General features: G+C 37.5%; 1 protein-coding gene across 1 annotated transcript in view; it reads left to right on the forward strand.

Moving 5' to 3' along the window:
* LRRC9 (leucine rich repeat containing 9) overlaps positions 1-9,872 on the forward strand; it is a 137,847-nt gene extending 127,975 nt beyond the window's left edge. The window contains exons 31-33 of the mRNA XM_049897440.1: positions 3,988-4,132; positions 8,698-8,866; positions 9,757-9,872. Coding sequence (XP_049753397.1) covers positions 3,988-4,132; positions 8,698-8,866; positions 9,757-9,796 — 354 coding nt within the window. The 3' untranslated portion in view covers positions 9,797-9,872. The remainder of the gene's footprint in view (positions 1-3,987; positions 4,133-8,697; positions 8,867-9,756) is intronic.
* The last annotated feature ends 1,310 nt before the right edge of the window (positions 9,873-11,182 follow it).

The following is an 11,182-nucleotide window of genomic DNA, read 5'->3' on the forward strand; positions in this document are numbered from 1 at the left end:
TGCCCCTCTTGTATACTGGCAGAATAATTGAGCCTTTTGCCCATACACCTTAAGAAAGGTGTATGGCCACAGAAAGAAAGAGATTAGAGAGAAGAAATCATAAAAACGTATTATTAGGAAATGCTGTCACCTATGGTTTTTGAACAGAGAAGTGACATTATTAGAGCTGTACCTTTGCAGAGTTTGAGGAAGGAGAAACTGGAGGCAGGAAACCAGTTAAGAAACTTCAAGAATAATTGAGGAAGGGAGGGAGGGGTGGGGTATTCACTAATTAGATAGTAGTCAAGAACTATTTTAGGTGAAGGGAAAGACAACACACAATACAGGAGAGGTCAGCACAACTGGACTAAGCCAAAAGCAAAGAAGTTTCCTGAATAAACCAAATGCTTCGAAGGCCAGCATAGCAGAGGCGGGAGTTTGGAGACCATGGTTTCAGGGGACATCTAGGTTGATTGGCATAATAAAATCTATTAAGAAGACATTCTGCATCCCACTTTGGAGAGTGGCATCTGGGATCTTAAATGCTAGCAAGTGGCCATCTAAGATGCATCAATTGGTCTCAATTGGTCTCAGCCCACCTGGAGCAAAGGAGAATGAAGAACACCAAAGACACAAGGTAATTATGAGCCCAAGAGACAGAAACCAAACCAAAAACCAAACCCACTACCGTCGAGTCGATTCCGACTCATAGCGACCCTATAGAACAGCATAGAACTGCCCCATAGAGTTTCCAAGGAGCATCTGGCGGATTTGAACTGCTGACCTCTTGGTTAGCAGCTGTAGCACTTAACCACTATGCCGCCAGGGTTTCCAGGAGACAGAAAGGGCCACATAAATCAAAGACTACATCAGCCTGAGACCAGAAGAACTAGATCGTGCCCGGCTACAACTGATGACTGCCCTGACAGGGAACACAACAGAGAACTCCTGAAGGAGCAGGAGAACAGTGAGATGCAGACCTCAAATTCTTGTAAGAAGGCCAGACTTAATGGTCTGACTGAGACTAGAAGGACCCCGGAGGTCTTGGTCCCTAGTCCTTCTGTTAGCCCAAGACAGGAACCATTCCCAAAGACAACTCTTCAGACAGGGATTGGACTGGATAAGATAGAAAATGATCCTGGTGAGGAGTGAGCTTCTTGGCTCAAGTAGACACATGAGACTATGTGAGCAGCTTCTGTCTGGAGGGGAGATGAGAAGGCAGAGGGATAGAAGCTGGCTGAATGGACACAGAAACAGAGTGGAGAGGAGTATGCTGTCTCATTAGGGGGAGAGCAACTAGGAGTATATAGCAAGATGTATATAAATTTTTGTGGGAGAGACTGACTTGATTTGTAAACTTTCACTTAAAGCACAATAAAAATTTTAAAGAATTAAAATAATAATAATTGAGGAGAGATGTTATGAAGACCTGACCTAGGGTGGGGCGGTGAAAGTGTAAGTGAACCTCTGTTGTAAGCCTAAGCCAGAGAGCAAGGACATTGGAGTCAGTGAACAAAGTTTACTTTTTAAAAGTTATGTTTAAGAGGTAAGTGAGAAGCCTACCGTAGATGCTGTCCTGATGTCTTTCACTTACGGCCTCACTAACTGGCATTCTCCATTCCCCCTGTAAAACAAGCTAGCTGATCCCGAGAGCACTGAATTCTTAATACTCACAGGTGACCGGAGTAGGCTCTTCCCTAGTCCACTCTGCCTTCAACAGTAGATTCATATACTTATCAAGAGGTGGCTGTGATTTTTCAAAAACCTGTTATAACGCCAGTTCTTGTTATTTTAAATGAAAATATAAATCATAAGTGCAAAATTTATTGATCTATGTTTCTGTAAAAACCAGGTAAGATATTTTGGAAGGTCTGGATGAAGATCACACACACACACACACACACGCACACACGCTGTCAAATAAGGTATGGGAGAAAAAAAAACCTGTAAAATATGGGGAAAAATATATTAAAACTCAGACAAAATAGTGGGAAAATTGTAAAAAAAAAAAATTTGATTCTTATGTTCAAATTTCCTGCACATCTTTAAATTCTTGCTGCTTTAAAGAAACCAAAATTAGAAATTGGAGGCAAAACCTCTTAAGGGCATGATTTATCAAAGAAAAAGAAAACTCAGATAAAATACCAATCAAGGGATCCTTACTTAGAGAAAAAGCCTTGGCCCTTCATCAAAAGATTGGTGAATACCTGCACTTTTGTATGTTTTAAATAAAAATAAAGATGAATATGAATTATATATAAAATTTTAATGATTCCCTGACTTTTTGCTTAACCCTCACTTTTTTTGTTAACCTTGACTTATCTTGATTAACCAGAGGGCTTCTGTTATAGGTCAAAGTGGCTACAGAGTACAGTGTTAATAAAGATTCTTTAGTTTAGGTAAAGGAATCAGTGTCATGTGTAAGAATTTAACCATGTTTCCACTTAGTCTATATGGAAATATTTTATTTAAAATTTATATTTTTGATTCATCTATACATGGTTGGAGCCCTGGTGGTGCAGTGGTTAAATGATACTAACCAAAAAGGTCACCAGTTCAAATCCATGAATCGTTCCCTGGAAACCCTATGGGGCAGCTCTTTTCTGTCCTCTAGGGTCACTATGGGTCAGAATTGACTCAATGGCAATGGGTTTGGTTTTTTTGTGGGCGAGGGGAGGGGTTATACATGGTTAGTAAAATAAAGGGAGTATTTTAAGTCTTTATTTTGGAAAACTCTATTTTAAGATTCAATAATAATTTTTAATTTCATGTCTAGAACAAAAGCGAGCCATTACTTCTAGCTGTTCAGCAAACAAACAGAAAACTTTTCAATTTTATCAGTTTAATCTAGTGTTTTTCTTCGTTTCAGTTGCTGTTGTCCTTTCTTTTTTAACAGAAGATAAAGACTAAATGAAATCTAAAGTTTTCTTTTAAACCAAAACATTCTGGTGCTTTAGTTTCAGAAGAAAATTTGACAGCATTCTAGGTTCATGATGAGAAGACACTGCCAAAGGAATTAGGAAATTTGGTACTGATGAGTTTTCGTAAAATGCTGGTGATCTTAGAACTCAGAACAAAGCTGCATTCTTGGTAACACTTAATGAGGTATAAGGAAAATGACAGTTTTACACAAATGGCAAAACCTATATGTCTGAATGAGCTCGATCATATGTTTTGAATTTATATTTTCAAAAATATAAGCAAGGGCAAGGCCAGTCTTAATGAAGGCAGAGCAGGCATAAATTTCTAGGGAAATTTAGTGCCATACCTACGGTGGCGTAGTCGTTAAGTGCTATGGCTGCTAACCAAAAGGTCGGCGGTTTCAAATCTGCCAGGCGCTCGTTGGAAACTCTCTGGGGCAGTTCTACTCTGTCCTATAGGGTCGCTATGAGAATGAATGAGACCTAAAATCTTTCTCTCCTCCATTTGCTAATTCCTGGAATTCTTTTGAAAGCCTTTTAATCCTTGCCTAGCTTAAGATTTAAATACTGTTTGGAGAGTTAGCACATTCATTAAACGTGACTGTTAAATGTTTTTCTTAGTCCCCATTTTATTGTTTGTTTTGAACAGTTAGTTAACTGCACAGCACCTAATGAGGTAGTGTTAGGAATACAAAAATATACAAGATATAACTTTTACCATCGGAACTCCTAGTCATAAAAATAGAAGAAACATTATAAAAGGAGAAACATCTTAATTCTCATTTTTTTCAATTCCACGCTTACCCTTGTTAACTTGGAAAGAAGGTGGTGCCATCAAACACTGGATTCTAGTAACGAGTACAACGCAATCTGAAAAGAAAGGACAGAAGTTTCCTAGGGAGGTTAAGGACCCCAGAGGTTCTATTTTCCAGCTTTGCCTAGTACCAACTCTATGTGTAGGCTAGCATTTAACTCCTGACTAAAAAAAAATTTAAATTGATTATCAGCTGATGCTTGTGGTAAGGACGAAACTTATTGGTTTGAGTTTTGGAGGTGAGGCATTTTTAACTTTTATTTTATTATATAGTTCATTCCTGTTACCAAATCTCTGATGGATGGTGGATCTTTGGGCCAAGTGAAAGCTCCTCCCATAAAGATAACCAATGTAATTCTGCCTGGTGAATTTAACCATTTCTTGGGATCTGACTTCACTTTAACTCCTGAAGTTGAAGGTATTTTGACAAAGAGTTTCAGAGTGAATGTAAAAAAAAAAAAAACTTTCAAAACAAAAATCTCTTTGATTTCTATTATTTCTTAAAATTGCATGTTTTAAGTTTACATTTCCTAAAATCGCATATCCAAGTTTTATGTGGTCATTCTGATTCCAAAGAGACTATAGTATTTTGGGGTTCTGTTCAACTACTGATATGTTGTAACTAAACATTTGCTCACAATTTGAACCCTGTGATACTTGCTCAATTATTTCCTGACTTATTTCCAAAGCTTTTATTTGGTTTTGTGTATTTCAGAGCAAACTGCTACTAAAACCAGTTCATCAGTATGTCCTGCTAAAAGTAGAAGTCAGAGGTTAAAAAATATTGGTAATAGTAAAATCTTGGGATACAAAGAGGAGGTCAGACTTTTTCCTTGAAACCACTAGTAAATATTCATGAAGCTAATAGTAGGCAAGAGATTCAAGGGAAAGAGCTTTAAAGGAGGAGATATATTAAAAGGACAGGACACAAAAATGGATTTTCATATGCATTTTTGTTCAAGCTTAAAACAAGACTTTTCCCAAATTCCACATCTTCACTGGTTATCATCTTGGCAGAAATGGGGATAGCTGCAACACTGCTACTCCTTTTCTGAGGGCCCACCTCTTCCATTTCTTTTAACTTCTCACTTTGTCCACTGTTAGACCACCGTTAGACAGTAAATCTGAGTATCACAATAATTGCAAAATGGTCTAGGAGCCTAGTAAAAATAGTAGATTGCTCTATGTGGTTTAAGGATTTAAAGGAAACCTAGTTAAAAGAAACACAGCATAATTTACTCTGCTAAGATGTTTTAGTTTGTTCAACTTATTTTTCATACTTCTACATTTTTGTGGATTCAAACTTTTATCATAGTAAGGATCTTTATGCTTTTGTGCAGTAGATTTAATTCTGAGCAAAACTGGACTTGTTATTTTGTTGTTAGGTACTGTCAGTGGGTTCTGACTCATACAGACCCGGTGTACCACAGAAGGATACACTTCCCTGTCCTGCACCATGTTCGCAGTCGTTGCCGTGTTTGAGCCCATTGTTGGAGAACCGCGTCAGTACACCTTGTTGAGAATCTTCCTCCTGTTCACTGACCCTCTACTTACCAAGCATGATGTCATTCTCCAGGGACTGTTCCCTCCTAATAACATGTCCAGAGTACATGAGACAAAGTCTCGCCATTCTCACTTCTAAGGAGCATTCTGGCTGTACTTCTAAGACAGATTTGTTCCTTCCGGCATTCCATGGTATATTCAATATTCTTTGCCAACACCATAATTCAAAGGCATGAATTCTTCTTTGCTCTTCCTTATTCATTATCCACTTTTCACACGAGGCTATTGAAAATACTATGGCTTGAGTCAGGCGCATCTTAGTCCTCAAAGTGACATCTTTGCTTTTTAACATTTGAAAAAGTTTTTTTGTAGCAGATTTGCGTGATGCAGTATGTCCTTTAATTTCTTGATTGCTGCTTCCATGGGCGTTGATTGTGGACCCCAGTAAAATGAAATCCTTGACAACTTGAATCTTTTCTCCACTAATCATGATGTTGCTCATTGGTCCAGTTGTGAGAATTTTTGTTTTCTTTATGTTGAGGTGTAATCCATACTGAAGGCTGTAGTCTTTGATCGTCATCAGCAAGTGCTTTAAGACCTCTTCACTTTCAGCAAGCAAGGTTGTGTCATCTGCATATCACAGGTTGTCAGTGAGTTCTACAGTCCTGATGCTGCATTTTTCTTCATACAGTCCACCTTCTCAGATTATTTCCTCAGCATACAGATTGAATAAGCATGGTGAAAGTGTATAACCCTGATGTACACCTTTCCTGATTTTAAACCATACAGTGTTTCTTTGTTCTATTCAAACTACTGCCTCTTGGTCTATGTGCAGGTTCTGAATGAACACAATTAAATGTCCTGGAATTCCCATTCCTCGAAATGTTATAATTTGTTATGATCCACACAGTTGAATGCCTTTGCATAGTCAGTAAAACACAGGTAAACATCTTTCTGCTATTCTCTGCTTTCGGCCAAAATCCACCTGACACCAGCAATGATATCCCTCATTCTACGTCCTCTTCTGAATCCAGCTTGAATTACTGGCAGCTCCCTGTCATGTACTGCTGCAACTGCTTTTGAATTATCTTCAGGAAAATTTTACTTGCATGTGGTATTAATGATATTGTTCAAATAATTTGAGCGTTCTGTTGGATCAGTTTTCATTGTAATGGGCACAAATGTGGATCTTCCAGTCAGTTGGCCAAATAGCTTTCTTCCAAATTTCTTGGCATAGACAACTGAGCGCTTGCAACTGGTATTCCATCAATTCCTGAAATCTTGTTTTTTGCCATTACCTTTAGTGCAGCTTGGACTTCTTCCTTCAGTACTATCGGTTCTTGATTATATGCTACTTCCTAAAATTGTTGAACATGACAGATTCTTTTGGTACAGTGACTTTGTGTATTCTTTCCATCTTCTTTTGATGCTTCCTGCATTATTCAGTATTTTGCCCAAAGAATCCTTCAGTATTGCAACTTGAGGCTTGCATTTTTTCTTCAGTTCTTTCAGCTTCAGAAATGCCAAGCATGTTCTTCCTTTTTGGTTTTCTAAGTCCAGGTCTTTGCACGTTTCAATATAATGCTTTACTTTGTCTTCTCAGGTCACCCTTTGAAATCTTCTGTTGAGCCCTTTTACTTCATCGTTTCTTCCTTTCACTTTACGTTCAAGATCAAATTTTGGAGTCTCCTCTGACATCCGTTTTGATCTTTTCTTCTTTTTAATGGCCTCTTCCTTTCTTCATGTATGATATCTTGATGTCATCCCACAACTGGTCTGGTCTTTGGTCACTAGTTTTCAATGCATCAAATCTATTCTTGAGATAGTCTCTAAATTCAGGTGGGATATACCCAACATCATACTTTGGCTCTCATGGACTTGTTTTAATTTTCTTCAACTTGAACTTGTATATGAGTAATTGATGGTCTGTTCTGCAGCTGGCTTCTAGCCTTTTTCTGACTGATGATATTGAGCTTCTCCATTATCTCTTTCCACAGCTGTAGTCAACTTTATTCCTGTGTATTCCATCCGACAAGGTCCTGGTGTATAGTTGCTGTTTATGTTGTTGAAAAAGGTATTTGCAATGAATAAGTCTTTGGTCCTGCAAAATTCTACCACGCAAACTCTGATGTCGTTTCTATCACCAAGGCCATATTTTCCAACTACTGATCCTTCTTCTTTGTTTTCAACTTTCGAATTCCAATCACCGGTAATTATCAATGTATCTTGATTGCATGTTTGTCAATTTTAGACTGCAGAAGTTGGTAAAAATCTTCAATTTCCTCACCTTTGGCATTAGTGGTTGGTGCATAAATTTGAATAATAGTCATGTTATCTGGTCTTTGTTGTAGACATATGGATATTATCTTATCACTGACAGCATTGTACTTTAGGATGGATCTTGAAATGTTCTTTTTGATGATGAATGCAACACTGTTTCTCTTCAATTTGTCATTCCCAGCAAAGTAGACCATGTGATTGTGTGATTCATAATGGCCAATACCAGGCCATTTCAGCTCACTAATGCTTAGGATATTGATCTTCAAGAGTTTCATTTCATTTTTGACAACTTTCAATTTTCCTTGATTTGTACTTCATACATTCCATGGATGTTTGCAGCTGTTTCTTCTCATTTTGAGTCATGCCACAACAGCAAATGAAGGTCCCAAAAGCTTTACTCCATCCGCGTCATTAAGATCAACTCTACTTTGAGGAGTCAGCTCTTTTGAGTGCCTTTCAACCTGAGAGGCTCATCTTCTGACACTGTATCAGTGTTTCAATGATATCCATAAAGCTTCCACTGGTCAGTTTTTTCAGAAGCAGATAGCCAGGTCCTTCTTCCTGGTCTTAGTCTGGAAACTTTGCTGACACCTGTCCACCATGGTTGACCCTGCTGGTATTTGAAATACGGTTGGTATAGCTTCCAGCATCACACCAATACTAAAGCCACCACTGTACAACAGACTGACAGACGAGTGGTGGAAATTGGACTTGCTAAATTCTTTTTAGTCTCCTTAACAGTACAATGTCATCTTCAGTAATTCATCAATAGTTCCACTCTGTATTCTTCTCCATAACTTCCTTCTGAGGCATCTTTCTTCAAAATTCGTGTGCAACTATTTTTTTAGGATTTCCCAGAAAAGTCTTATAGTTTCTTTTGTATTTTCTGACTATGTTGCTTCAATTTTTATTTTCAAAATTGTGGTCATTTTATCTGTCAATTTATTATGGCTTGAATCTCTGGATATTTGTATTTTTAAAAAAGTTATCTAGAAAGAATCAAAGGTATTCACTAGGTCAGAGAAATTTATGCAGTATGAAGTGCTAAGAATATATTCCAATACATATTTTTATTTAAAATTTTACGTTTGTCTTGCGAACATATATAGCATATATTTAGCTGAAGGACAGCCAGACATTTATATTACTTAATGCTTCTCATTGTTGCATAATTTTAAGTGTCTGAATTTCTAATTTCAGACAAAAAAAACAAGAATGCAGGGACTGTGACAGATAATCCTCGGAGCATCCATGCAGAAATAACTTTTCGGCAACTCAAAGGGACGAATCTTTCTCCAACTCTATTATCACAACAGAATATCGCATCTCAAACTGCTCAAATATACCAGAGCAACCAAGAAGAGGGAAGGTAAAGCTACCCTGTGTTTTAATATTATTTCTCATCACATTGTGAAAATTCTCCCCACATTTGCTAATCATTTATAAAAATAGGAAATACTGTTATTAACTATTATATATTTACTCTAGGAGTAGGAAAAAGCTGTCAGCACTAGCATAAAGCTTCTCCCACATTGACCTAACCTTTCCCAAAGTCCAGTTTATTTCTATCATAATTCAAAACGGCTTAGAAATTGCTGTCAGTAGAATAGTCCCATTACGTGAGGAGCCCTGGTGGCATAGTGGTTAAGCACCTGGCTGCTAATGGAAAGGTTGAGATGATTACATGGGAACTACTTTCAATTGCATACTCCCCAAACTCACTCTACTCATTTAATATGCAAAGCAATTAACTTATATTTTGAACAGCGGGTAAATTTAACTCTCTGAAATTGTGAGGGCCAACCAAGCATTTTATAAATTATTCAAGCTCCTCTTTACCTGGTCTCCCCTCCCATCTTGTAACCAAGCCCTATAGCCCAGCTCAGTGCCTGAGAACTTGCTACTTCTCATTAAGAATCCACTCCGGTGCCTGTCTGCCTAGATTTCCAAGTGTTACCTGCCCCAGCTTCTGTTAGGATGACCTGTCTCAGCTACTGCCCTCCCGCAGCAGCAGATCGAGCTTAGGCCTGGCTCTTGCTGCACTGACTCCCCTGGTATAACTTGTTGTGTCCCACTGAGTCCCCAGGATAACCCCATGTTTAAATAGCAAAAATAGGATCATGTTCATTTTGTTAGTGTTTTCTTGAAATTGTACACATATAAAGTACGTAAAGTGTTTAGTGCAAAGTACCTTGTTAGCCGACCCACTAAGAAATTCAGCCACCATAATTTCACTCATAAATATTTTATTTCTTACAGAATACCTGGCAACAACGTTCCCAGATCAAATCAAATGTAACTGCCTAAAGAGAAATGAACATACAGCAAGATATCTATTTCTGTTTAGTAGTTGTGCAAAAACTAGTAGATGGTGTGGGTGGAAAAAAAAAATGAATAAAATGATCATGTTACTTATGTTAGTGACCACGGGAGAAAGATGTGGTGGTCTACTTCCGTAAAGATTTACAGCCCTGGAAACCCTATGGGGCAGTTCTGCTCTGTCCGATAAGGTCACTGTGAGTCGGAATTCGACTCAACAGCAGCAGGTTTGGTTTGGGTTTGGTATGTTACTGAAGCACTTCAGCTCCATTAGAAGATAATATCTATCACCCCTGGTGTATTCTACTTAAAATCACCCCTTTGAAGCTTTCTTTATGGTTATCTTAATTATTCTTTTGAATTTCTGTGTTAGAAAAATAATGAACTTATTTTATCATACAGCAATTTGAAAAGATAAAAGTGTCGTGAAACAAAGTCCAGAGAATCAGAAACCTAGTTCTGGTATTGGAAACGGTTCTCAAATCTCATTATGGCCCGTCATATGAAAATGTGTGGAATATCTGTTCATTTGGGGTTACATAAAACTGAAGCGTACATTTCTTCCAAACACAACTAGATGATTTTTGCTATTTGAACTAGAGATTAGGTTTTAGTGCAGTGCTTAAAAATATATATACCCTCAAACAGTCTGCCCCCAAAATTGTTTAAAAACATAAATCGTGGGCATTAGTAGTAGCTCCTGAATTTGGCCACCCAGTCACTTATGCTCCAAGAAAAAGAGGAAAAGGAACAATTTCATATACAAATCCTTATTGTATGTATTATGCCCACAATGATAGTTTCATGCTAAAACAAACACATGTTCAGACTAAGCATAGACCTTTAATAATTACGTTTCACTTGAAATAGTTTTTCTAAACTATTACATTGTATGACAAAAATATAGAGACCCTGTAGGACAGAGTAGAACTGCCCCATAGGGTTTCCAAGGAGTGCCTGGTAGATTTCAACTGGCGACCATTTTGGTTAGCAGCCATAGATAGCTCTTAACCACTACACCACCAGGGTTTCCTATTACACTGTGTAGTAGTAAGATATATGATATATCCATCAAATATGGTTTTGAATTTGCATGTTTATTTGTTAAGTACAGTTCTTTATATTGATGACTAAATTCATATTTAAAGGTCTCAGTAATTCATATTCTATTTAAATGTTTTCAAATGCTGGTTCAACACTGTATATAGCTTCATACACTTTATATGTTTCTTACATGGTAATAAATTATTTGTATTAACATGTTTCTACTTTATAATCTATTTGGAAATAGTTTTAAAGATATTTTGGAAGCTGTGTAATTCCAGTGTGTATGCAAAATTTTGTAATTTTCTTCTTTAAATGCTGT

Source organism: Elephas maximus, chromosome 10 (assembly GCF_024166365.1).
Source record: "Elephas maximus indicus isolate mEleMax1 chromosome 10, mEleMax1 primary haplotype, whole genome shotgun sequence".
NCBI classification, from domain to species: Eukaryota; Metazoa; Chordata; class Mammalia; order Proboscidea; family Elephantidae; genus Elephas; species Elephas maximus.